This window comes from Vidua chalybeata, chromosome 2, assembly GCF_026979565.1.
Source record: "Vidua chalybeata isolate OUT-0048 chromosome 2, bVidCha1 merged haplotype, whole genome shotgun sequence".
In the NCBI taxonomy this organism is placed as follows: domain Eukaryota; kingdom Metazoa; phylum Chordata; class Aves; order Passeriformes; family Viduidae; genus Vidua; species Vidua chalybeata.
The window spans coordinates 59,742,976-59,770,239 of record NC_071531.1 but is presented as its reverse complement, the minus strand read 5'-3'; the positions used below and the strand labels follow the sequence as shown (position 1 = coordinate 59,770,239).

The window sequence follows — 27,264 nt, the reverse complement described above, 5'->3', positions numbered from 1 at the left end:
ACTATTACTAATAAGCTTTTAAAATTTTAAAAAACAAGTGATTGGCGTTTTTCACATAAAGTGACCAAAACTGTTTGGATTGTTCAATCTGTCCTTCTGATTTATGGATTATCTTCTTGTTGCATTCCGCTGTAAAGGAAACCTTGGGGGGTTCATTTTAACAGACTTCTCAGACAAAATCAGGCACAAACGAGCCAAATATTACATGTAAGAACTGTTTATTGATAAAGACGGGTATGTGTCCCGACTAAAGAAGGACAGAAAGTCAAGCAGAGACGGGAAAAGGATGACACAGAGAGAGAAAGGAGGGCAGGGAGAGAACGTTACCACCAGGATTCTGGAATGCACCGTCGGCATTCGATCGGCAGGTGGCGTCTGTGCGCCCTTTGCTGCGGGTAGTTTGTGCAGCACTCGCGAGAGCCACGGCTTCAATGGTCGGCAGACAGCAGGTCCCTCGCATGGATGGGCGGCGGGACACCCGGGGAGTCGCCGCTCGGGTTGAGTGGCGGGCAGGACAAGCTGCAGCATTGCAGTAGCTGGGTTTTAGACTTTAGGTCAGAACCCTTGATAGCGTCACGACAAGCTGCGGCGGGATCGTGGCGGCGATCAGAACCATGAGCTGCTTCGCAACGGGATCGCAGGCAGTGATGGGCTGTTGCCGGGCAACGGTGAGACTAGCTGGGTAGGAGCAGGCTCGAGACGCAGCGGGCTGTTGCCAGTGGTGGCGAGCAGGCTCTAGGCGCAGCTACTGCAGGCAGCAGTATGCAGGCTGCTGCGGGGAAGCAGCGGAGGAAGGGTAGACAGGCGGGGAAGAACCAGGATAGTAAGGAAAAGGCGAGCAGAAGAAACTGAGATGGCAGGAACTAATTATGGCACAGTTAACAGCTTTTATGTGCTAATGCTCCTCCAAGAAACTGAGATGGTGGGAACTAATTATGGTGCAGTTAACAACTACTATGTGCTCCTCCTATAGTCCGGTCCTTTGAGGACGACCATTGGCTAGTCAGGGAAATTTTTTGCTGGACAGCAGGGTTTTGCCTGCAGAGGGAGTGGCTTGCAGCCCAGTGGCTTGCAGCCTTGATTGACTGTCAGGCGAAGGCACACCAGAGACAGAGGTTCCCTCCATATTCTAAAGGGGCTGCCTGCATAGGGACTGTAATGTTGGCAGTCTCCACCCACGATCACATGTGTTAGACACCTTCTACACATGCCACGTTTCAGGGCTCAGCCCATCTAGTAATTTTCCACCTGATGTCAGAAAATGAGTTTATAACATAAAATCCAGAAAATGTCAAGGCATAAATAAAAATTAAACTGTTTCCTCACAGTCCTGATAAGGTGTAAATACCCCAAACTACACTGACTCCTTTCTGATTTACTCGAGTCAAAGTCTGTCCAATTGGTGATTCAGAGGAATTGACAGACAAATTAATTGTCTGCAAAAGCACTTTTATTTTAGATGTTGGGAGAGCAGGGGTCCACGCCCCACCAAAGTGCTTCTCCAACACTTGAAAATTTCAGTGGGTTTATATAACAATTTTATCAAAGATACCATACATCTTTACACATCTAACGTTAGTATTCGATAAGCAATCAATTAAAAATACATTGCATCAGATTCCTACACTTTAAGTTAGTGTCCGTGTGCTGTCCATGCACAATCTACATAGCCTAAATGTGATAAGTTAGAAAAGACTCTTTGTTCATCAAGACAGAAAGGAGAAGCCTTGTGTAGATAACAGAAAATCAAAGGAGAAGCTTTGTGTAGATAACAGAAAACCGCCAGACAGAAACTAGTTAGTATGTTGATTACTTAAGCTGGTTGTGTAATTAGAACTTAGGTGCATATGGAAAAGACCATTACAGGGCCGGGGACTTTCACCAAGGAAGAAGAGAGGAGCCTCCCTCAAATGACCACCAGGGAGTAGAAGAAGACCCCCTAGCAACAGAGGGCGCAAGCGCAGAGTACACCCAGAGATACCGCGGCCCTGGAGAAAAAGAGTATAAAAAGACTGCGGGAAGGGGGAAACGGTGTGAGCCGTTTGCGGAGCGGGGACTCCCCGGCTGCACCCAGCGCTGTTTGCTTGCCATCACTTGCTGTAATCAATAAATTTCTGATTGACTCTTGAAAGGCTGAACAAATTATTCGCCTCTATTTATAACATAAAGCTGCTAGTCATCATTATTGCTTCCTTGCACATGGGTGATTCCCTATGTCCTAGGGTGGCTGTATGATGCCTTTATCCCCAATCGTCTGCCCTGTTTATGTTGAAGTCTTGTTCCAAGAGTGAAAGGAGGAGGGAAGAAGCTCAGGGTTTGTTTTCAAAAAAACTCACTCCCTCCTCCACATTCCGGCTCCGGGACGGTTGTTGTCTGCAGACAGACGGACAGCGAAACAGAGCTCTCCTTTGCTTTTTCTAGTTAGTTTTAGCTAGCTGAGGCAGAGAAGTTCCCTGGACTGTGGTTTTTTTCCCTTTCTCTGGACCTGCTCTGGACTGAACACCAGAAGAGCATCAGCAGCTCACATCTGTGGCCCAGCGGGCTGGGCCTGGGCCGCGGCATTGCCAGCGCCGGAGGGACTGATCAGAGACTGAGTGAGCTGAGCTGCAGCCCGGGGGGATTTGCTCTGAATTTGTCTCTCTTGGAGTGGCAAGAAGTCTTATTGTTTAATATTGTCTAAGTTCTCTTGTGTAATAAACAGTTTTTTTCCACTTTTTTCCTCCAGAGGTATTTTCTCCCGAACCGGCTGGGGGGAGGGGCCAATTGACTCTGCTTTCCTAAAGGAACCCTTTTGTGGGGGGGAGGGGAATTCTTTCCCCAGACTTGCCCTGAACCAGGACAAATACATTATTTTGGCGCCCAACGTAGGGCTCGAGAAAGTGGAAAAAACCTTTATTCCTCCACTGATTGCATGCTGGTTGTGTTTGTTTTGTAGTGGGTTAAAGCACCCGGTAGCCATGTTGCTTACATCCATAATGTCTCTTGGGGTGGAGGCCTTCATGTGGTTCTGGTCACTAGGCCTTTTTGAGGTTTTAGTACTTTTCTGGTCACTAGGATTGTCCCTTACACGCGGTTTTTACAGTAGAAGAGCACAGATTAAAATAGCTATTGTGCTGGCCTTGGCAATAGTGATTTATAAGGCGCTTGTAAAGATACTGGATTCTGTTCGAAATATGTATGCTTTATGGTTTTTTCACCCTACCCTGCATCCTAGTTCCAGTAGGATGTTCTGGGAGTTTATTAGTAATTGCATCTGGTTTGTTAGAGGAGGAGCAGAGGATGAGGTTTTCCAACCCCTCCTTTCCTTCTTCTCTTTTGAATCTGTTATGTCATTTTTTGAGAATGTTCAGTCTCCCCTGAATGTTAAAGAGACACTCTTTCTGGTATTTATTCTGGGAAACTCCCTGGGAAACTTCCTTTATACAGCCTGCAGTTTCTCTAGAGTGAAGGCTGAAAAATCCAGAGGGACTGATGAAACCCCTCATCCAGATGTGGAAAATCCTAAGTGGTGTGGAGAATGGGAGAAAATAGGCCAGACCCTGAAGGAATTTTCTGACCCTGTAGAGTGGGATTTTCCAAGTGAACAAATTCAGAACCCAGATGAGGTAGGGAAATACCTGAAAGAGAAGTGCCATGATGACTCTAAGGAGAAAAGGATCATTGCAATAAGCTGGGCTCTGGCTTATGCTTATCGCACACTGCTAGATACTGTAGGCCAGCAGACAGAAGCAGGGGGGCAGGGAGATAAACCAGCAGCAATCCCAGTCACTCAGTCCGCAGCCAACCCCCCAGTTACTCAGGCTGTAGCTAAACCAGACAGTGAACCTAAACCACTGGCAGTTGCTGCGGGAAAGAAGAGAAGCAAAACTGACCAGCCAGGGACTGATGTTGATGATCCAGGAGAAGGACCCTCAAAGCTAATTACTGACACAAAAGCCAAAGTTAAGGCAACTGATGCAGGATCAGAAGCCACTACTGAGTCCTATTCCCTGAAGGACCTTCGTGGCCTAAGGAAGGATTACACTCGACGACCTGATGAGTCTATAATTAGTTGGTTGGTCCGTCTTTGGGATGCTGCAGGGGAGGCTACAATTCTGGATGGTAGCGAAGCGAGACATTTGGGATCCCTGTCACATGATCCTGCCATTGATCAAGGAATGATGAGGGGGGCTAATCCTCGCAGCCTCTGGGCACGGGTTCTGGACAGTGTAGCACAAAGATACTTGTGTGCAGATGATCTTTATATGCAGCAAACCCAGTGGAAGACTATAGAGCAAGGAATTCAACGCTTGAGGGAAATGGCAGTGGCAGAGATTGTCTTCTCGGATGATCTAGATACTGTAAATCCAGACTTGGTACCATGTACATCTGTGATGTGGCGAAAACTTGTAAGACTTGGGCCAGATGAATATGCTTCTGCTGTAGCAATAATGAAGGAAGATGACAGTGAGGAGACTGTGCTTGATATGACAAAGAAGCTCCGAGCATATGCAGATGCTGTACATGGCCCAACACACATGAGAATTGCAGCAGTAGAAACACAAGTGCAGAAACTAGAAAAAAAGATAGAGAACAAGATAGAGGAGAATCTTAAGAGATTCAGGGAGGAGATTAAAGAGGACCTTCTTAAAATTTCTGCAGTACAGATCAGAGGTCCTGGTACCCAACGCAGACGTTCCTCAGATAGGGAGAGAAGGTACACCTCACGAGCTGAGCTGTGGTTCTTTCTGCGCGATTGTGGAGAAAATATGAGGAAATGGGATGCGAAACCTACTGCTGATCTGGCACAGTGGGTGCGTGAATTGAAGGGAAGCAAGACTCCGAGAGGAATTTTCACCAAAAGGGAAGCAGCTCCAGTGACCCATAACCAAACTGCCATATATGATGATGATGACGATATTTTCGATCCCCTTGAAGGAACCTCCAAGACATATGCCCCAGGAAAGAAGGATAACCAGGCTTAGAGGGGCCCTGCCTCTAGCCAGGTAGAGGCTAGGGAAAACCGTATTTTCTGGACGGTGTGGATTCGTTGGCCTGGCACATCAGAACCACAAGAATATAAAGCTTTGGTCGACACTGGTGCGCAGTGCACATTAATCCCATCAAACTATGTGGGGACAGAACCTGTTTCTATTGCTGGTGTGACAGGGGGATCACAGGACTTTACTTCAGTGGAAGCTGAGATCAGCCTGACTGGAAATGAGTGGAAGAAACAGTCTATTGTAACTGGCCCAGAGGCCCCATGTATTTTAGGCATAGACTTCCTCCGAAGTGGGTATTTCAAAGACCCAAAGGGACTCAGGTGGGCATTTGGATGCCCCTGTAGAGACAGGGGGCATCAAGCAATTGAACAGCTTACCTGGACTATCGGAAAACCCATCTGCAGTAGGACTTTTGAAGGTAGAAGAGCAACGAGTGCCAATTGCGACCTCGACAGTGCATCGCCGGCAGTACCGAACGAATCGAGATGCCGTGATCCCCATCCACAAAATGATCCGTGAGCTGGAGAGCCAAGGGGTGGTTAGCAAAACCCATTCACCCTTCAACAGCCCCATCTGGCCTGTGCGTAAATCCGAAGGAGAATGGAGATTGACAGTGGACTACCGTGCCCTAAATGAGGTGACTCCACCGCTGAGCGCTGCTGTGCCGGACCTGCTGGAACTCCAGTACGAGCTGGAGTCCAAGGCAGCAAAGTGGTATGCCACTATTGATATTGCCAATGCGTTTTTCTCCATTCCTCTGGCAGCAGAATGCAGGCCTCAGTTTGCTTTCACCTGGAGGGGCGTGCAGTACACCTGGAACCGACTGCCCCAGGGGTGGAAACACAGCCCCACCATCTGCCATGGACTGATCCAGGCTGCACTGGAAAAGGGTGAGGCTCCAGAACACCTGCAGTACATTGATGACATCATTGTGTGGGGGAAAACAGCAGCAGAGGTATTTGAGAAAGGGGAGAAAATCATCCAGATTCTCCTGAAAGCTGGTTTTGCCATCAAGAAGAGCAAGGTCAAGGGACCTGCTCGAGAGATCCAGTTCCTGGGAGTGAAGTGGCAAGATGGACGGCGTCAGATTCCTACAGATATCATTAACAAGATCACAGCGATGTCTCCACCAACCAGCAAGAAGGAAACACAAGCTTTCTTAGGCGCCATAGGTTTTTGGAGAATGCACATTCCTGAGTATAGCCAGATCGTGAGCCCTCTCTACCTGGTCACTCGCAAGAAGAATGATTTCCACTGGGGCCCTGAGCAGCAACAAGCCTTCACCCAGATCAAGCAGGAGATTGCCCATGCAGTAGCCCTTGGCCCAGTCAGGACAGGACCAGATGTGAAGAATGTGCTTTACTCTGCAGCCGGGAACCATGGTTTGTCCTGGAGCCTTTGGCAGAAAGTGCCTGGTGAGACTCGAGGCCGACCACTGGGATTTTGGAGTCGAAGCTATAGGGGGTCTGAAGCCAACTATACTCCAACAGAGAAGGAAATTTTAGCAGCCTATGAAGGAGTTCAGGCCGCCTCGGAGGTGATCGGTACAGAAGCGCAACTCCTCCTGGCACCCTGACTGCCAGTACTGGGATGGATGTTCAAAGCAAAGATTCCCTCCACCCACCATGCCACCAGTGCCACATGGAGCAAGTGGATTGCCCTTATTACGCAGCGCGCCCGGATTGGAAAATTGAATCGCCCTGGGATTTTGGAGATAATTACAAACTGGCCTGAAGGTGAAAACTTTAGTCTTGCAGATGAAGAGGAGGAAGTGGCACATGCTGAAGAAGTGCCACCATATAACCAACTGCCAGCAGAAGAAACACACTATGCTCTTTTCACTGATGGCTCTTGCCACATTGTAGGAATGAAACGGAAGTGGAAAGCAGCCGTATGGAGTCCCACACGACGAGTTGCGGAAGCTACTGAAGGGGAAGGTGGATCGAGTCAATTTGCTGAACTCAAAGCGGTTCAACTGGCCCTGGACATTGCTGAAAGGGAGAAGTGGCCAAAACTCTACCTCTACACTGATTCATGGATGGTAGCCAATGCTCTGTGGGGGTGGCTGGAGAGGTGGAAGAAAGCTAATTGGCAGCGTAGAGGAAAACCAATTTGGGCTGCTGATGAGTGGAAAAACGTTGCCACCAGGGTAGAGAAGCTACCGGTGAAAGTTCGTCATGTAGATGCCCATGTCCCCAAGAGCAGAGCCAATGAGGAACACCAAAACAACCAGCAAGTAGATTGGGCTGCAAAGATAGGGGTATCAAAGATAGACTTGGATTGGCAACACAAAGGGGAATTGTTCTTGGCACGATGGGCCCATGATGCCTCAGGCCATCAGGGTAGAGATGCCACTTTTAAGTGGGCACGAGATCGAGGGGTGGATCTAACCATGGACAGTATATCTCAGGTAATCCACGACTGTGAGACATGTGCTACCATCAAACAGGCCAAGCGGGTAAAGCCCCTGTGGTACGGTGGGCGGTGGTCCAAGTACAGATATGGGGAGGCCTGGCAGATTGACTACATCACACTGCCCCAGACACGCCATGGCAAGCGTTATGTGCTCACAATGGTAGAAGCCACCATGGGATGGTTGGAAACCTACCCTGTGCCTCATGCTACGGCCCGTAACACCATCCTAGGCCTTGAAAAGCAAATTCTTTGGAGGCATGGTACCCCTGAGAGGATTGAGTCCGACAATGGAACTCATTTCAAGAACAGCCTTATCAACACTTGGGCTAGGGAACATGGCATTGAGTGGGTGTACCATATTCCCTACCATGCACCAGCTGCAGGAAAAGTAGAGAGGTACAATGGATTGTTGAAAACCACACTGAAAGCATTGGGTGGGGGATCTCTCAAGAATTGGGAACAGAATCTGGCAAAAGCCACCTGGCTAGTTAACACCCGAGGCTCTACCAGTCGATGGGGCCCTGCCCAGTCTCAGCTTTTGAATATAGTAGATGGAGACAAAGTCCCAGTAGTGCATGTTAGAGTCTTGTTAGGAAAGACAGTGTGGATCAATTCTGCCTCAAGTACGGACAAACCCATTCGTGGGATTGTCTTTGCTCAGGGACCAGGTTGTACATGGTGGATAATGCAGAGAGATGGAAGAACACGATGTGTACCTCAGGGAGATCTGATTGTTGGGTGAGAACTATGTATAAATATCACTGTTTGCTGAATACTGCTGCCATTGTCTGTGTATAGTTGTATATTAGATGTATAATGTATCTATTTATAGGGTTTGAATATATATATTAGTTTTAGTAGTAAGCTGACGATATGGGGATAAGGGGTGGAATGTCCTAGGGTGGCTGTATGATGCCTTTATCCCCAATCGTCTGCCCTGTTTATGTTGAAGTCTTGTTCCAAGAGTGAAAGGAGGAGGGAAGAAGCTCAGGGTTTGTTTTCAAAAAAACTCACTCCCTCCTCCACATTCCGGCTCCGGGACGGTTGTTGTCTGCAGACGGACGGACAGCGAAACAGAGCTCTCCTTTGCTTTTTCTAGTTAGTTTTAGCTAGCTGAGGCAGAGAAGTTCCCTGGACTGTGGTTTTTTTCCCTTTCTCTGGACCTGCTCTGGACTGAACACCAGGAGAGCATCAGCAGCTCACATCTGTGGCCCAGCGGGCTGGGCCTGGGCCGCGGCATTGCCAGCGCCGGAGGGACTGATCAGAGACTGAGTGAGCTGAGCTGCAGCCCGGGGGGATTTGCTCTGAATTTGTCTCTCTTGGAGTGGCAAGAAGTCTTATTGTTTAATATTGTCTAAGTTCTCTTGTGTAATAAACAGTTTTTTTCCACTTTTTTCCTCCAGAGGTATTTTCTCCCGAACCGGCTGGGGGGAGGGGCCAATTGACTCTGCTTTCCTAAAGGAACCCTTTTGTGGGGGGGAGGGGAATTCTTTCCCCAGACTTGCCCTGAACCAGGACACCCTACTTGCCTGTTAGCTACTCTGGTATACTAAGTCTAGAACTTTTTGTCAAGTCATAGTCATGTCCAGCTAGGTCTGCCAGGCTTTCTTAGGCTAACTTATGCTAAACACTTATGTATACTTGTGCTAAGTACTTATTTACTTATTTATGCTAATTTCTTCTGCTTGTTTATGTAAAAGAAATTCCTTATTTTGAAAGGGTTAAGGCATTGTGTCTAGGCATTCTTGGGCAAGAATAAGATACACTGTAACCAATAGAAGCTAGATGAAACTTCTAGCTTGAAGAAATATGGAACAAAACTTGAAAAAAATGGAGGACAAAGCTTGCTAAAACCAGTGAGGAAATCACTGAAACAGCTAACAAGAGATGGCGCATGCCTAGAGGAGAAGGTTGAAAAGGGCATGACAAGATGTCCAGCCTTCATCAAAGGACCACCAAGGAAGATGTGGAGCCTTCCTCTGTGTGACCACCAGGGTGAATTACGCCTGCCCTTTACATATGCTAAAGAAATGATGAGTTCTAAGAAATAGTTTGCCTAACCAATCTTTTCTAAGGAAAACAATGAATATGCATGAATTATAACCATATACTGTAATCTGCTGTGTACCGGTGTGTGCATATTAGGGGGACATATCCCCTGCACACCCAGCACACTGAATAAAGCAAATACCTGCTTCTTGGACTTTGTCTCGGAAATGTCTCTTGGCCCAGTTTGGGGCAATTCAATTTCAAGGCACAGAATATCCAATAGCTCTTTTAATGCCAGGAATATCATGTTGAGTTTGGTTGGTTCCCTCCCCTCCACCAGTGATTCCTAGACGACTTATGGTCCCTTGTTTCCTCAAGACTCTTATAAATCCTAATCTGAATTATTTAACCCTCATTTACTCCCCCTTTCCTCCACTGACTTTTATCTTTTGTTTCCTTTACCTTGATGTGTTTATTTTCTGCTCTGTCATTCCAGTCACTTCATTTCTCCTTACATCCTTATGCACCTTTCATAATTTACCCTACTTTGCTTTGGCAAGGGGCAGGTTTTCCTACTGGTGGAGTCAATTATTGTGGCATATCTAGGTTACTGTCAGGACTTTCCTGTGTAAAATGTCTTTCATTTTGTATGAATCTGCTTTAATATTTCATCCAACATAAAGAAGTATTATGAAATCACCGTCCTGAAATGGCTTTTCCATGTTGAGGTAAAGGAGCAGAGATGGGCTGGATTGTTATCTCCAGATAGTATTTTGGTGCAAAATAAGCCACAAGATTCAGGGGAAAGAGAAGGGTGGAAGATGCTCATGTTTGGGGCCTGGATTAGAAGAGAAAGGAATGGATCCACCTGTACTTTGCCTTATAGTGGAGAACATCAAAAGCCTAAGAACAAAACTATCCCTATCCCAGCCAAAAGCAGGACAGATGTGAACCATTGAAATACTTTCACTGATGACCTTTGTCTCAGAGCTAAGCAGCACAGAGATGAACTACTTTAAAGAGAAAGACCTAAAACATCTTTGCCATAAAATCTTATTCACACATCTCAGGATTCCAAAACCACTCAGAATTCCATTACTTACCTTTCCTGAGCTGCGTATTTCCCCAAGCTGGTCCAATGGATCACAAGATGTAAATGAGGCTTATGACCCTCATTCATAGTGATGGGACATCTGCTATAGTCCTGGTGATCTAGGGATACCTGTGAGGCAAGGTTGGTAGTTGTTTTTTCTTTTATTGGAAGAGTGTATTTGATCTGGCTGAAATGGAGTTCATTTTCCCATAGCAGCCTTCACAGTAGTGTGTTTTGCATTGGTAGCTAGAAAGGTGTTGATAACAAAAGTGTTTTGGCTACTTCTGAGCAGTGCTATCTCTCTAACATTCCCCTTCCCCAGGGGGCTGGGAGTGGGCAAGATTCTGGAAGGGGCCAGAATCAGGCCAGCTGATCCAAATTAACCAAAGGGATATTCCACACCATATGCTCTTAGCTCAGATATAAAAGCTAAGGGAGGGAGGAAGAACAGTGGGCATTCGTTATTCTACAATGTTTGCCTTCCAGAGCAACTGCTATGCATGCTAAAGTGCTGTTTCTGGGGAAGTGACATTGGAAGTAGAGATTAAACTTTCTTCCCCTTTGCTTATGCATGCAAAAGAATTTGCTTTCTTTTTGCTTTAGTAAACTACCTTATCTCAACCTACTAGTTGTCTTTTTGTCTTATTTTCCCTCTCCTGTCCTGCTGGGGAGTGATAGAGTGGCTTGCTGAGCACCTGGCATCCAGCCAAAGTCAACCCACTACAAAGAGGAACAAGGGTTTGAGAGGACATTTTCTCAGCATCAGAACTACTGCACCAAACTGAATTGAGGATGTTGGTCCAGACCCTTCCAGTGGAAGGGTTGATTAAGAAGTCAAATGCACACATGCAATATCTTAATAGGCACAACCAATTATAAGGCACAAGCAAAATACTCTTAATTTTCAGGATAGTGAGGCCCGGGCCCAGGCCCAGGCTGCCCACAGAAGCTGTGATTGCCCCATCCCTGGAAGTGTTCAAGACCAGGTTGGATGGGGCTTGGAGCACCTTGGTCTAGTGGAAGGCATCCCTGCTCATGGCAGGGGTTGGAAGAGGATGATCTTTAAGGTCTCTGCCAACCCAAACAATTATGTGATTCTATGGTTCTATAGTTGTACGCATGAGTAAAGGCAACCAGGAGCTGAAAGAATCACCAGAGCCATATTTTGTTCAGATTCTTCTAAGTTTACCACAGATGCCTCTACTGAGCTTCACTCAGAATTATAGTGACTGGGGACATCCTGAAAGGATGTCTGGTCCAGCCTCAGCCTGGAAGGAGGTGGAAAGAGAGACAGATTTCCTAGCAGACCCAGGTAGTGACCAAGCAGTGACCTGGGAGACTGGCAGCAGAAGAGAAGGGCAGAAGATTTGAAATTGCAAGGAGGGATTTATCCAAGTACACAAGTCCACACCACCCATGATGTTCACTCCAGCTTTCTTCACAGCCAAAGAAGAGAAACAAGCACTTCCAGGAAACAACACAATTCATCCTAAGGGAAATGGTAAAAATAGCTTGCATGAATCATGTCCCAGAGAACTGAGCCAGAGATGATAATCTCAAATACTTTATATTTAGACGTCTGATGTCCAGGGAATTGAACTCCCTAGTGTTGGCATCCCGTGACCCAGAGAAGCATACACAAAAGTCTGAAAACATCTTACATGAAGTGTGCATTGCATAAAGGGTTGCACAAAAAATGGAGGACAAAGCCTTCCTACAATAGCAAAATGTGAATTCTTAGCATCTAAATTTAATACATACATACACCAACCCCAAGCAATGCCAGGGCTCCATCTGTTAACACAACATTACATCATCTACTCTGATGCTGGAAAAAGCAAGACACTTTTTTTTTTTGCTTGTTTACAAAAAGAAAACCAAATCAAAAAGAATTTAATTACTTTCATGCATTTGTATAGTATAACTATGGCACATTCCAACCTTAGAAATGAGTGAGTAATGGACTTCCTGCTTAAGTCTAGGTACACACAAATTATTAATAATTACTTCAGCAACATTTGCATTTGTCTTAATTTGTGTAACATTATGTACATGATACGCTGGATTTCCCAGTAAAAAATGCAGGGAAATGGTTAAACCAAAGGTGTCCTACAAAGAATATGGGAAGAACTTGATGATCCTTATCTATACACCCTCCCCACAGTGCTCACCACTTCTTCCAAACAGACTTTGGAGTCAGAACCTTAGAAAACTTCATAAGTCACAAAATCACAGAATCACAGAATAACCTGGGTTGGAAGGGAGCTTAAAGATTGTTCAATTCCACCCCCTGCCATGGGCAGGGACATCTTTCACTAAACCAGGTTGCTCCAAGTCCTGTCTAACCTGGCCTTGAATACTTCCAGGGATGTGGGAAGCCACAGCTTCTTTAAGAAGCCTGTGCCAGGGCCTCACTAGCCTCACAGGGAAGAATTTTCTCTTAATATCCAATGTAACCCTGCCCTCTAGCAGTGGGAAGCCATTCTCCCTTGTCCTGTCACTCCCTTGTAAACAGTCTCCTTCCATCTTTCCTGTGGGCTCCCTTCATTAGTGGAAGTGTTAAAAATAGGTTAGAAACTGCTGCAAAACAGTTGATAATTGTTAAGCATACACTATTAGTTTGGTTATTATATTGTAAAGGGGTTAAAAGGATAGTTATAAGAAATACAGTACTCAATGTACCATATTACACCTAAGTGCACCACCCTCCCCAGTGAAACAAGCCAGCCTGGACAGAACTGTAATGGGCCAATCAAGTGCCTTAAACCTTCATGCAAATGAAAGGATCCAAACAGAAACCAATCCAGGATAAAAAAGGCATCTGACCCAGTGAATTGGTGCCGCTCTACCTGGAACATCAGGGACATCACTGCTCAGGAAGACCCAGCTGGTGCTGGGTCTTGATGGGAACACTCCTGCTCAGCCCACGAGCCCCCCTTGCTTTAGGCCTCTTTATTATAATAAATGCTGAAATCACTTTTAGTACCTGGAGTGTGGTCCTGTTTTTCACAGAAGGCCACAATTAGGTCATCCCTAAACCTTCTCCAGACTGAACAATCCCAACTCTCTCTCCCTTTCCTCACAGCAGAGGTGCTCCATCTCTCTGATCAACTTGGTGGTCTCCTCTGGATTCGCTCCAACAAGTCTATGTCTTTTCTGTGTATACCTTTATGGACCTGTAAATAGGTGCTCTTGCTTCAATTAGAGTAGTAATTTCTTCTCACGATAAGCTATTTTTGCAGTGTTCCTTTTAGACTGTTTTCCCCCCAAAATATCACACATCAAGCATTAAGGGCTTTCACCTCCAGCATTAAAAAAACCCCAGTTCTTCAATGCTGGATTTCTAAGTCTGAAATCTCTTGTGCCTATTACTTAAAAGAAAAATTTGAGGCCAGATTTCCAGTGGGGAAAAATAACCAACCCACTGCTTGTTTATATATTATTTTCCTTACACTTGCTGTAAATAGATGAAGTTTGGATTAAAAGAGTGAAGGAAGAAGATCTTTGTTCATATTCCTCTGAATTTTAGTGGAGCCCTGCTTTGCTATGCTTGGAGATCCCATCTGCACACTTCAGATGTTGAAGTAATTTTGTGTTATCTATGACAAAAGGAGTCTCAACAGCTTTCTTCTCCAGTGAGACCATTTCAGATGTGCATGCAACGTGAGCAAAGTCATTGGAGAAAAAATCCAGACAAGCACCTCTGTGCTGTCAATCAATGTCCAGCCTTGTAGATTCAATTATTTCTGCAAGCAGACAGTTGTTACTGGTTTGGCCCATGGTTAAGTTGGTATCTGCACTACTGAATTTGAACCCTGATGTTCTGCCTTTCTACAGATTGGGCCCTCTACAGATTTCTGTCCTTCTGCTGTAGGACAACCTGGCTGGAAGTGCAGGAAAATGGACATATATTCCTTCTTAAGAACAGACTGAGTTTGATTTTAGGGGACCACAAAATGAAGAAGGGTTCAATGGAGTGAAGTAAACTTCACATCTTCTTTGAGTCTAAGTTGTCACTGCTATTCTGTTGTGGGTTGGGTTTTTTCTGTTTTTCCTTGTTACTTGTGGAATTTTTCCCCACTGAGTTTCTAAGAAGCACCAATGGCTGGGTGCTTGAGACGACAGGGAGGGGAACTCCTTTGGTTTTTGGGAATTTTCTCTCGGGGTGGTGGGGGGTGGGGCAGAGATACCATGAGAATGAGGGGCAGGTAAAAAGAGACGGGGTTGGGGGCAGCCTCTCTGTCCCTGCTGGGCTTTGGAAGAGGATGGTTGCATCTGCTGCTTGAGGAAAGGCGTTCACTGCCAGTGGGGAACGTTTCTTCTGGTGCTAAGCCCTGCATCCCCCTGCCCTGCCAGGACATCCTGCAGGTTCCAGCTATTGCTATGGAGTTTTGATACATTCTTGTCCACTGTCCCAGGATTTCTGCTCATCCCTGCCGTTCCAGCCTGCTGCTTCCAAGACTCCTGCTAGGGGCACTGGGATCGGCTGCCCCAGGTGTTATGAACAAGAAAGTGCTTATTTCTTAAAGGATTATAGAGTGTTACTTAATGGCCTGTTGTTAAGCAATTGCCTGTTGTTCCCCCCCTGTTAATTACCCATTGTTCATCCCCTGTTAATTACCTGTTATTCATCCCATTAGAAATCCCTCCCAGTCGGGTTGGGTTTCACCCCTGCTGCTTCCTAGAAAATAGCACCCAGAGTTGTGAGGAGGAAGTGACATCAGAGGCAGTATGCAAATGAAGAAACACACCAAATCCAGCACCAAAAAACCCCTAAAACAGCGAGCCACAACAAAATTGAAGGACCCATACTATTGCAAAGGATGAGCAACTAGTCCTAGTATCCACAGGAACCTTTATAATCTCTCACTCTGACCACCAGAGATATCGGCTAAAATGAGGACCCCTGACCACAAGTCAGATTTCAGAATCCTGCCACAATGTATGTATCTATTTGGAAATGTGAAATATCTATTATAACATTCTAAAGCACAAGAAATGTTCCCTTGGAGGGTTTTTGTCCCTCTTCTTTCTCTGTGGAGGAAGGCAAATTGGTAGCAAAGATTTATTTTCTGCAAAGGTCTGCATTAGAAACAGAGAGGAGGGAAGGCAGGCAAAAAATAAAGTGGAAACAGAGAAGGACCAGTGTATAAAAACTGGACATAGCCCAGCTGTGTGCACTGGCACCCTGAAACCCCTCATGCTGCGCTGATCACAGAGCATGGGCACCAGGGAAGGGAGGATTCTGTCCATCTGTGGTGAGACCCCACATATAGTGCTGCCTCCAGCTCTGAGGTCCAACATCAGAAGGACATGGAGCTGCAAGAGTGAGTCTAAAGAAGGCCACAGAGATGCTCTGAGGGCTGGAGCACCTCTGCTTTGCAGACAGGCTGGGAGAGCTGGGGTTATTGAGCCTGGAGAAGAGAAGGCTCCAGGGAGAACTTAGTGCCTCTTCCAGTGCATGTAGGGTCTCCAAAAGAGCTGGAAAGTGACTGTGGACAAGGGCCCGAACAAAGGAAACTCCAAGCTTTTTACATTCACATCTAAGTGTGAAAGTCCGGGTTCATGGGCTCCTGTTGTGTCTCGAGTGTCCGGTCATTCTGTGCCTTTTGTTTCCCCAGTCACACTCACACCACCTGAGCTGGGACAGAGGCCCCTTGGCAGCTCTACATTCCACACTCACACAGATAGACTGAGTTTCCTTACTGGCTCAGCCCCTGGTTTCCCATAGCACAGCCTCAGATATCTGGATCCTTCAAATAATTTAATTGTGCAAGAACAAAATAACAGCTTCGGGTGAGAACCTCCAAAAACAAGGAGGAATCCCCAGGAGAAGAAACCCTGGATCTATGGGGACTGTGAGGCCTACGAGGGCTCTGACAGATATGGGGGTTGTTCTCACCAAGGAAAACCCTAACAGGACAATTGGATGCAGGGGGATACATTGTCCCTAAGGGTGATGAAAAGGCTGAAATAACTAAGGGTGTGTCCCCAGGACTTGGCTGTTCACAGCATCCTCCTTATGGTCCAGTGGAGTGACTGGGCTGAGGCATCTTGTCTTTGGGTGGTGACATACCCTCACTGTTGCTGTTTCCCTGACTTTCTGTGAAGCAACAGAAAGGAAATGACAGTCAAGGAAATAGCATCCAAGGAAAGCCCCAGCACTTCCTATATCAGAACAAATGCTGGAGAACAAGCATAGGTAGTGCTGCCATTACATTTACTTCTCCTTCACTTCTTCAACCTCTTGAATGTCTCCTCCCTGGCTTTTCCCATAATTTATCCTGGATGCTTGACCATTATGGCAAGTAATGGAAATTATGTTCATTTCAAGCGAAGGAAATACTCTTGAAAATTTTGGGCAAGAACATGGGAAAGTACCATGATTTCCCCATGTTTTGTGGCTGGAAAACATCTGCAGCACCTGGACAGTATACCTGGGGAGGGAGAGAGACTTATAACATCAGCCTTTTCTTGTCAGACTCTGCAAAACAAGGGAGGCCAAAAGGTTTTTCTTCCAACCCACCCCATTCTATACAAGTCTGTGGCAGCCATTCCAGCAGCCATGTTTTCAGAGAGCCCTTCCTCCCTTCCCAATTTACCTACTTTTCCTTTCCATTGTGAGCCATTCAGGAACAGGAGCTTCCTTTGTTCCTGAGTGACTCATTATAAGAGACCTCTGGGGAGCGCGGCGACCTGGAGTGCGGCGAACAGGAGCAGGCAAACAGGGTCACAGCAGTTTGCGCAGCAGTTCGTGCAGGCAGGGCAAGCAGGCAAGGCTGCAGGTTCTTGCTAGTTTGGTGAGATGTTTTTATTGGTTGATTGATCTTGGGCTTTCTCCTAAGCAATGGTTTTAACCCGGTCAAAATCTGTGGTTGGTACAAGTGTATGTGACCAAGTAGAGCCCTCTGTGGGGACTGCTGGACTCCAGGACGGTTTGGATGGGTGCTAACGAAGGATCTCTGAGGCCCGGTCTTTAGAGCATAGGGTTTATTGTAAAGGATGAAGGGCCCTGCTTAGAGTTGCTAGCCGCAACTCGTGGCAGGCCCGGGCAGAGCGGGGGGGAGAGAGATGGAGAGAGAGAGATGGTGCCAGGTGGGTGTCCCAGCAGGAAGATCCAAGAGAGAGAGCGTCCGGTCCCTCGGCCACACCTTATCAGGGGGCTTCAAGGTGGGCTGGGACAGGACTTGGGCCAATGGGGTTACAGACATCGGATACTTCAGGGGAGGGTTACAGGTATGGGATGAACCATACATTGGGGGGTGAGACAGGACATTCCATTTGACCTTAGGATCTATCAGAAAGGGGGGATTGCTTTCAGCTTGGCTGTATTATTGTTTTTGGGATGCTCAGTAGTGAAGGTTTGGTATTTCAAACCTTGTTTTCATCTCGATATCTGTATTCTCTGATTCTTTTGCCAGGCCATCATATTTATAGGGCCTTGCTATTTCATCTTCCCCAACACCCTCCATAAAGGATGTGTCTGTACAGACCCATTCCTGCCTGGAGTGTTTGAGCTTATCAGTGGCTTCAGGGGGTGTTGTGGAGAAGGCCTGCCTACGGTGTGAACAAGTGAACGACCTCCTTTCGCTAGTGGCCGAGCTTAGGGACGAAGTTGGAAGATTAAGGAGTATCAGGGATAGTGAAAAGGAAATAGACTGGTGGAGTTCAGCCTTTACATCTTTAAGGGAGGCCCACCAAAAATCAGAGGACTCATATGCCTCTCACTCTCAGGCAATAGAGGGGCACCTGGTAGATGATGAGGAGTGGAAATGGGTCCCTGCTCGGAGTGGTAATAACAAAAAATCCCTCCTGCCCCCCATCCCCTAGCCAGGTGCCACTTCAGAATAGGTATGAGGCCCTCGATCTAGAGAGCCAGCCAGATGGTTTAGAAAAAAATTATCTGCCCAGTGAGCCTCCCAATTATGACTCGTCTAAAAAATGGATTACCACCTCTAACGTCAAGAAAAAAAGAAGGGTAATCATAGTGGGTGATTTCCTTCTGAGGGGGACAGAGGGCCCCGTATGTCGACCTGACCCATCCCACAGGGAGGTCTGCTGCCTCCCTGGGGCCCAGGTACAAAATATCACTGAGAGACTTCCTAGGCTGATTCGGTCCTCTGATTATTACCCACTGCTGATACTCCAGGCTGGCAGTGATGAGATTGAAAAGAGGAGTGTCAAGGCGATTAAAAGGGAGTTTAGGGCACTGGGTCAAGTGGTTGATAGGACAGGTGTACAGGTAGTGTTCTGCTCAGTCCCTTTGGTGGCAGAGAAAAATGATTAAAGGAATAGGAGAACTCACATCATTAAAAAGTGGCTCAAAGGTTGGTGTCATTGGCAAAATTCTGGATTCTTTGATCATGGAGCAACCTTTATGGCACCTGCTCTACTGGAATCAGATGGGATACATCTCTCTGTTAAGGGCAGGAGGTTTTTAGCTCATGAACTGGCAGACCTTGTTGAGAGGGCTTTAAACTATGTCTGAAGGGGGAAGGGGATGCAGCTGGGCTGTCTGGAAGCAGGCCCAAGGATGGTAAGACTGTTAGGGGAGAAATCAGCAGCCCAGCTGAGGTGCATGTACACCAATGCACGTAGCATGGGCAACAAACAGGGAGAGCTGGAGGCCATGGTGCAACAGCAAAACTATGATGTAGTTGCCATCACAGAAACGTGGTGGGATGACTCACATAGTTGGAGCACTGCACGGATGGCTACAAGCTCTTCAGAAGAGACAGAAAAGGGAGAAGAGGTGGAGGGGTGGCCCTTTATATTAGGTGGCTTTTGGATGTCATAGGTATTGAAACTAATGATGATGAAGTTGAGTCCCTATGGGTAAAAATTAAGGGGAAGGCCAACAAGGCTGACTCCCTGCTGGGAGTCTGCTATCGTCCACCCAACCAGGATGAAAAGGTGGACAACTTATTCTATAAGCAACTGAACAATGTTTCAGGATCATCAGCCCTTGTTCTTGTAGGTGATTTCAACCTACCAGACATCTGCTGGGAACTTAATACAGCAGGAAAACAGCAATCTAGAAAGATTTTAGAGTGTGTGGAGGATAACTTTTTGTCACAACTGGTGGGCAAGCCCACCGGGGAGGGACTATGTTAGACCTATTGTTCACAAACAGAGGTAGACTGGTGGGTGATGTGGAGGTTGGAGGCCGCTTGGGGCACAGTGATCATGAAATTATAGAATTCTCGATAATTGGTGAAATAAGGAGGAATATCAATAAGATCTCTACACTGGACTTCCGGAGGGCAGACTTTGGCCTATTTAAGAGACTTATTCAGAGAGTTCCTTGGGAAACAGCCCTTGAAAACAAAGGAGTCCAGGAGAGATGGGTGTGCTTCAAAGCAGAAATCTTGAGGGCACAAGAACAGACTGTCCCTGTGTGCCAAAAGACGAGTTGATGAGGCAAACACCCAGTCTGGATGAGCAATGAGGTTTTGAAGGAACTTTAAAAAAAAGATGTATCATTTTTCTAAGGAGGGACTGATTTCTCAGGAAGTATTTAAGGGAGCTGCTAGGGCATGTAGAAAAAAAATCAGGGAGGCCAAAGCTCATTTTGAACTTGGCAATTTCTGTTAAAAATAATAAAAAAAGTTTTTATAAATATATTAATGGTAAAAGGAAGGGTATAACCAGCCTCGGTTCCTTATTGGATGAGGCAGGCAACCTAGTAATTAAAGATGAGGAAAAGGCAGAAATTCTTAATGCCTTCTTTGCCTCAGTCTTTAGTGGTAAGACAGCTTGTCCTCAAGACAACTGTCCTCAGGGGTTGGTAGGTGGTGCTAGGGATCAGAATGGTCCTCTTGTTATCCAAGAGGAGGCAGTCAGAGAACTGCTGGGACACTTGGATATTTATAAATCAATGGGACCAGATGGGATCCACCCTAGGGTGATGAGGGAGCTGGCAGATGAGCTTGCAAAGCCGCTCTCCATCATTTATCAGGAGTCGTGGCTCACTGGTGAGGTTCCAGGTGATTGGAAACTGGCCAATGTGACACCCATTTACAAAAAAGGTAGGAAGGAGGATCCTGGTAATTACAGGCCAGTTAGCCTGACCTCAGTGCCAGGTAAGATAATGGAACAGTTCATACTGAGTGCTATCACACAGCACTTACAAGATGGCCAGGGTATCAGACCCAGTCAGCATGGGTTTACGAAGGGTAGGTCATGTCTGACCAACCTGGTCTCCTTCTATGACCAGTTAACTTGTCTGGTAGATGCAGGAAAGGCTGTGGATGTTGTCTATTTAGACTTCAGCAAGGCCTTTGATACTGTCTCCCATAGTATACTCCTGGAGAAGCTGGCAGCCCACGGCTTGGACAGGAGCACTCTTCGCTGGGTTAGGAACTGTCTGGATGGCCAGGCCCAGAGAGAGATGGTGAATGGTGTTGCATCCAGCTGGTGGCCAGTCACCAGTGGTGTCCCTCAGGGGTCTGTACTGGGACCAGTTCTATTTAATATTTTTATAGACGACATGGATGAGGGCATCGAGTGCTTCATTAGTAAATTTGCAGACGACACTAAGCTGGGAGCTTGTGTTGATCTACTGGAAGGAAGGAGGGCTCTGCAGAGAGATTTAGATCCGTTGGATGGATGGCCAGAGTCCAACAGCATGAAGTTTAATAAGTCTAAGTGCCAAGTTCTACATTTTGGCCACAAAAATCCCCTACAGCATTACAGGCTGGGGACAGTGTGGCTGCTTTCAGGCAGAAAGGGACCTGGGGGTGCTGGTTGACAGCCGGTTGGGCATGAGCCAGCAATGTGCCTTGGTGGCCAAGAAGGCCAATGTCATCCTGGCCTGCATTAGGAATTGTGTGACCAGCAGGAGTAGGGAGGTCATTCTTCCCCTGTACTCGGTGCTGGTAAGACCACATCTTGAGTACTGTGTCCAGTTCTGGGCCCCTCAGTTTAGGAAGGACATTGAGATGCTTGAGCACGTCCAGAGGAGGGCAACAAGGTTGGTGAGGGGCTTGGAACACAAGTCCTAAGAGGAACATTTGAAGGAGCTGGGGTTGTTTAGCCTGGAGAAGAGGAGGCTTAGAGGTGACCTTATTGCTCTTTACAACTTCCTGAAGGGAGGCTGTAGACAGGTGGGGTCAGCCTCTTCCACCGGGCAGCAACTGACAGAACAAGAGGACATAGTCTCAAGCTACGTCAGGGAAGGTATAGGTCAGATATTAAGAAAAAAATTTTCACTGAAAGAATAATAAAGTACTGGAATTGTCTTCCCAGGGAGGTGGTAGAATCACCATCTCTGGATGTGTTTAAAAAAAGACGGGACATGGCACTTGCTGCTATAGTCTAGTTGAGGTGTTACGGCATAGGTTGGACTTGATGATCTTAGAGGTCTCTTCCAACCTCATTATTCTGTCATTCTCTGATTCCTCTGGAATGACCAGAATTCTCAGAGCTCTCCTGTTATCATTGCTGCATGGCTGAAGGCAGGAGAGCAAAGCAAAGCCGTGCAGTCAGGACAGATGCCACAATAAGCTCCTTCCAAGCAGGCTGAACCCTGCTGGCATCCATTACCTTCCTTGCTTCTCCACCCTAGGACCACATCTTATATCTCCTGCTCAGGAGTGGCCAGTTACAACATTATCTCATGCAGGGCCAGCACATACGATGAGGTCACAACAGCCTCCGTGCCAACAACAGCTTTACTGTGTATTATTCCCGTTTCACAGGTTGAATCCCACCAGGTGACCAATACATAGTTTCATTTCTGAAAGTTAAAGTCCTACCAACCAACAATAAGGTATTCTACATTATGTTGTTGATGTGCACAACAGCAGACCACGTATGGCCATCCTTGGTCCCTGACGCGTCTTTGGTCCCTGACACAGGGGGTGATGGGAAAGACGTGAGCTGTGTGGGTAGCAGCATGTGGGGAGGGCCTGTCCATGTGTCCTCCTATGTATGTAGACTCACGAGTGTGGAAAGCCAAGATCAAGGGCTTTTTGATAGAGCCCTCCATGTATTGTGCCAGGTTTTCTTCAGACACCAAGTTTCCTTTACGTCTAAAAGAAACTTGGTGTCTGGAGACACAAGTTGTCTTTGTATTTCACTTTTAAGTACAAAGTGAAGTTTCTGGCTATAAATCTTAGTGACATTCCACAACCCTTGTCACCCTGCCACTACTCTCTTCTTTTTTATCTATCATCCCAGGCTACCACTGCTGCTGATGGAACTTGATGCTCGTTCAAGGAAGCACTGGAGAAGATAAGCAGATCAGGAAAAAGTGGCTTCCCAGCTGCAGGCTCCTTGTGCGCCATGGATGTTATCCACAGTAGGAGTCAGTACTTTACAGTAGAGAGCAAACATGCTCTTCCCCACTGTCCTTCAGAGTCTCACTCTGATGTGCTTTTAGACCCTGTCACACTTACAGGTCTTGTAGAAACCACATTCCATGCCATGGCTGGAAAGTGCTTCTGTGGATCTATGTGAGGTGATTCCCAGAAAGTTTTCTGGAGAAAGAGAAGATGACAGAAATGAGTCCTACAGGAAGCTGGGGCAAAGTAGTATCCACTTGCAGGAAATTTGCATTTCCAAGGTAGAATAGGGAAGCATTTTCCATTTTCTCCATCTTTTTAAACTGTCCAGAAAAGGAAATGAAGGGCACAGGTGCTTTATTTATTTTTGTTTCAGGATACAGCAAAGCTCTCAAGAGAGGTCTTCTGTGCTGGCTGATTATGGACAACCTTGCTAGGATGTGTTATTCTGGCATGGATCATCCAGCCACCTGCATTGTTCCCTTCAGCTCAGCTGTCTTTTAGCAAGAGAAACAGTCACTTCTAGAAAATACTCCTGTTATTTTTAACAAATAAAGAGTTATAGATGCAAAAAGGCTTCTCTAAATATACTAGAAACGTTTATAACTCCCAGATGTTGCAAAAAAAGGCAGTGCCTCAAAGGCACATTCCTCAGTCAGCTTGATCTTATTGCCAGATAAATTCCTGTTACAATTAGAACACCAGATGTTCATTCCATTTGCACTATTGTGTTTACTTTCATTTGCTTTGATGCTGGCAGCATCTTCCCTGTCTCTGATTATTCTCACAGTGTTTCTTTCTCATCTGAGTTTGCAGTGGTGGAACTTGTGATGACCCTCCTGCCCAATAGGGACTTTCACCTCCAGGATTTTTGTTCTAGCTCTCATTCCACCAAAATTATTTTAGGGCATGCTTGGATCTTGCTTTGCTCAAGGTGGTTCTCTGGTTCTCACCCCTCAAAATGTTGGAAACATTTTAAGGAAATGTTTCAAGAAAAAAAAAAAAAAAAAAAAAAAAAAAAAAAAAAAGGAATTCCCCCCCTAGACGCTACTGCAGCACCAAGAGCCCAGTTCTACTCTGACAGCATCCAGAAACCCAGGAGGGATAAAGCCCACTTGCTGGGTGGGCTGAGCAGCAGGGGACAAAGGGAGGGGGAGGCAGCAGCCCACTGTGCTTACAGGTGCTTCAGCAGGAACAGCCTTCCAGTGAATGGTGCTTCACTGCTTTTAAGTCATTGTCCTTGAGGATTCTAGAATGACACAAACAGATTTAGTTACACCAGCTCTGTCATGGGAGGAAATAGAATTTTCATATGATATCCTGCAGCAGCTTTACTGGAACATCTCTTTGGGTCACTGCAGGGAATTGTTCCTGGATGGTGGCAGCTGACCATAAACTGATCCCTAGGGTAGCAGACACAGGGAAGATCCAGTAGGATGGAACACGACTCACAGAGCATAGCATTTCTTGCTATCCCAGGAAGCCCTGGGGATTCACAGCCTCCTTGCTGAGCAGTCCAGCTTTGAATTCACATGGAAGTGGGTTGCATGGGTACTCAAAAACCAGACAAAAGGATAGGAAATACTTGAAGTCCTGACATTTTAGATGCTGGAGGGTACTTACAAGCTCTCAGTCCACTGGTATTCCTTCCATGTTTGCTTTCCAAAAGTAGAAATAGAATTGTCAGTTGTCAAGATCCAGTTAATAAAGTTCTTAGAAATTACTCTGCTCGAAGTAACACACAAAAAAGACCATATGCCAGTAACAATAGTTTGGATTTTATTTGATAGTAAATATGAGAAATAGAGAGAGATAGGAAAAGAAAATAAATAGAAAATAGATGTGGGGAGGGGGCAGAAAGAGAGTGACAGGGAAAAAATAAGGAAAATATCACCACTCCATGGATCCCAACAATATTCTGTTGATCCTCTCCAGCTGGTCTTCTTGGTGGTGAAGGTCTCCCCAGAATGTATAGAATCCAACGGGTTAATATACACTCAGTCTGGGTAGGAAAACCCAGGCATCTCCCTAGGGCAGGGGGGAGTTTGCCATTGTCTCTTACAACAGACTCTGGGTTTGTTGCACACGATGCAAGTCCTGTGATGAAAGGCTTCAGGAATGACTTGGGGGAAGGGTGGGGGGGCAGCAGTTCAGGAGGTCTTTGATGGATTATGACACACCCTCAACTGCCTCTCACGTGCAGGTCCCATGGATGTGGCCTGTGGGGTTGGGCGTTCCACAGCTGGGCCAGTTTGTGTAAGGGAGGATGAGTATTCACTGCCTCTGACCAGTGGTTACATGCAAAACCTCCTTCCCTCGCCTTGTTTTGGGGGCAGTCAGTGAAAACATGGCTTCAGCGGGCTATGGTCTCCCACATCCCAAACTCAGCCAGGGAAGAATCTGTGTTGTATTTGGCTTTCTTGTGGATGCATTACTCTCCTTCAGCCTTGTTTGTTTTTTCCTAGTCCTGTGATGATTAAAAAATGGGTTTACCCTTTATCTTGTCTTAGTAGTTTAACTTAAAGGTCAAAGTTCCAGTCAGATATCTTCAGGGAAGCTTCTTTGGTTCTAGCTTCTTAATAGAGTTTTTGTTATAATGAGCAAAACTTTATATCAGTGTTTGAGGCCTGAATGATTTCAGTCTCTGGCATCACTGAAATCTCTACAAAGAAATTATTCACACTGTTGCCCCTCAGGAAAACCCTTTTCCCTGCAAGTTCGGCTGCTGAGGTAGAAGCAGGGTTTGCCTGGAAATGCCATAGCATGGCCAGCCTGGTTTCTCCCTTGTGGTGCATCACAAGCCTCCCAGAACTAGCAAGTCTTCTGCGAGGTTCTCCCGACTGTCCCAGAAGGAGTTACCAGCAAGAACAAGCTGAGTATAGGAATTTGAAGGGGCTCTGTGGGTTGGTGGGTATCGACGATTGGAGAGATGGGGAAGATGAGCCAAGGGGTCAGCTGGAAATATATTTAGGATAATTGAAAACTGTAGATGAGTTGAAGGGCCAGCTGGGAATATAATTGGGATAGTAGAAGATTGCATATTTTAGTTAAGATTTTAAAATTAGTTAAAAAGCTAAGTTAGTAAATAGGTGGCAAGAATCAAGTACCTTAGTTAAAGAGTAATGAATACATTATGAAAGAAAAGCTAGGAGTGACATGGATAGAAGAATTGTGAAGGAGCAGAGACCATAGAAATGCCTTGCCTTAAGAATTATCAAACAGTTAGGAGAGGCTTGGCCCATGACCAGCAGATCCAAAAGTCCTGCCAACTGGCCATGGGTGAAGAGTTCACCATGACGCAGATGGCTTTCTTCCTCCCATACGCCCACTCCCTTATTTCAAAATCCCACCAACCCAATTAAGGGAGTACAGTTGTGCAGCTGTAATGGATATTCAGCTGATTATAATACGAAGCAGGCAGGTAATGATTATATATTATGTGTCCTTAGAAACCGCTTGGATATGTAAAACTTTTTCTGTATAAATAGAGAGCAGGAGTCTGCAACTCTTTGCACATATATTTGGAAATTATTCCACGTGTCCAGCATGCTGCAATAAATACCCTTCTTTTCAACTTTAATTAGTTGAAGAGTCATCTGTCCCTCCATCAAAGACTTTGAGATGGTTAAAGAATCTGAATTTATTGTGGAGTACAAATGCTTATATACTATTTTAGGAAGGCTAGTAATGTTTTGCTACAATGATTGGGTTAATCATCACATAAACAAACTTACACATTTTACATCTCTTGCTTGCAGAGCTTGATGTAATTTTTCTTTTCCTGTAAGTCTGTCTGATTTAATCCTTGCAATCTTGAAAGCTGTTTGTTCTTGCCAAGGCATTTTGTTTACCAAATCTCTTACGCTAACCAGGTCCAAAGTCCAGCATCTGTCTTGTGTATCCCAATAGGTGGGTACTTACAAGATGGTAAGATCCCATCCACTGGTGTCTGGGGGCACAGTGGTCAGGCCAGCATGGCAGCAGTCAAGCAGCTGACACCATGGGGAGACCAGGGGTGCTGGAAGGGCTTCTAGGAGTGCCTTGGGCATGGGTCCACTGCTAGTAGCAAGGCCAGAAGGAGCAGAACACACATGGGATGTGTGAGCAGGTCTGAACAATGACTGCCTGGAGTCACCTGGTAACAGGCATTGCTGTGGTGGTGCTCATGTCACAGCTTGGAGCAGGACTGGGGCTCTGAGGAGAGAATGTCCATCACCAAGAGACTATGTCATACTCATAGAACCACAGCATAGAATCCTACAACAGTCTGTCTTAAGAAGAATTGTCCAATTCCACCCCCCTGCCTTGGGAAGGAACAACTTCCACCACACCAGGTTGCTCCAAGCCCCGTCCTGTCGCTGTCGAGCAGGACGGGAACAGAGAACTCCAGATCAGAAGGCAAAGAAAATGAGCTCCGATTTATTTCAAATGTACCGCTCTATATATAGAGAACATTGAGAAGACTAATTTCATTGGTCTTAGAGTGAAAACATGTCACACC

At 46.2% G+C, this 27,264-nt stretch overlaps 1 protein-coding gene and 2 long non-coding RNA genes across 8 annotated transcripts; 2 read left to right on the top strand and 1 right to left on the bottom strand.

The window, feature by feature from the left end:
• The first annotated feature begins 6,576 nt into the window (after positions 1 to 6,576).
• Positions 6,577 to 8,786, top strand: LOC128783931 (uncharacterized). 3 transcript variants are annotated; one of them, XR_008429289.1, is made up of 2 exons: positions 6,577 to 8,389; positions 8,497 to 8,786. XR_008429289.1 is itself a non-coding variant. In XM_053935108.1 (2 exons), exons 1-2 carry the CDS (start codon positions 6,577 to 6,579, stop codon positions 8,498 to 8,500), a joined length of 1,221 nt encoding a protein of 406 aa, XP_053791083.1. In that variant the 3' UTR covers positions 8,501 to 8,786. The 3 variants fall into 3 exon arrangements, 2 of the variants coding, with proteins under 2 accessions (XP_053791083.1, XP_053791082.1); XM_053935108.1 differs by having other exon boundaries at positions 6,577 to 7,793; XM_053935107.1 differs by having other exon boundaries at positions 6,577 to 7,793; positions 8,059 to 8,786.
• Positions 8,787 to 17,174: 8,388 nt separating this feature from the next.
• LOC128783885 (uncharacterized) lies at positions 17,175 to 23,691 on the top strand. Of its 4 annotated transcripts, none has more exons than XR_008429260.1 (4): positions 17,175 to 17,279; positions 22,660 to 22,780; positions 22,862 to 23,044; positions 23,140 to 23,691. It is a non-coding gene; the product is annotated as an uncharacterized LOC128783885 (long non-coding RNA). The 4 variants fall into 4 exon arrangements; XR_008429258.1 differs by having other exon boundaries at positions 22,660 to 22,786; XR_008429261.1 differs by lacking the exon at positions 17,175 to 17,279 and adding an exon at positions 19,187 to 19,276 and having other exon boundaries at positions 22,660 to 22,786; positions 23,140 to 23,226.
• LOC128784827 (uncharacterized) lies at positions 23,172 to 26,919 on the bottom strand. Its single transcript, XR_008429638.1, has 3 exons — positions 26,685 to 26,919; positions 23,942 to 24,012; positions 23,172 to 23,260 (listed from the first exon to the last, which is right to left on the bottom strand). It is a non-coding gene; the product is annotated as an uncharacterized LOC128784827 (long non-coding RNA).
• Between the last annotated feature and the right edge of the window lie 345 nt (positions 26,920 to 27,264).

What these genes read in the sequence shown, in the direction of transcription:
- LOC128783931 (XM_053935107.1), top strand. Translation starts at nt 6,577, where the DNA reads ATGTTCAAAGCAAAGATTCCCTCCACCCACCATGCCACCAGTGCCACA. An exon ending in GCTGCAGGAAAAGTAGAGAG is followed by an intron (nt 7,794 to 8,058) that starts GTACAATGGATT and finishes GTCTTTGCTCAG; the next exon opens with GGACCAGGTTGTACATGGTG.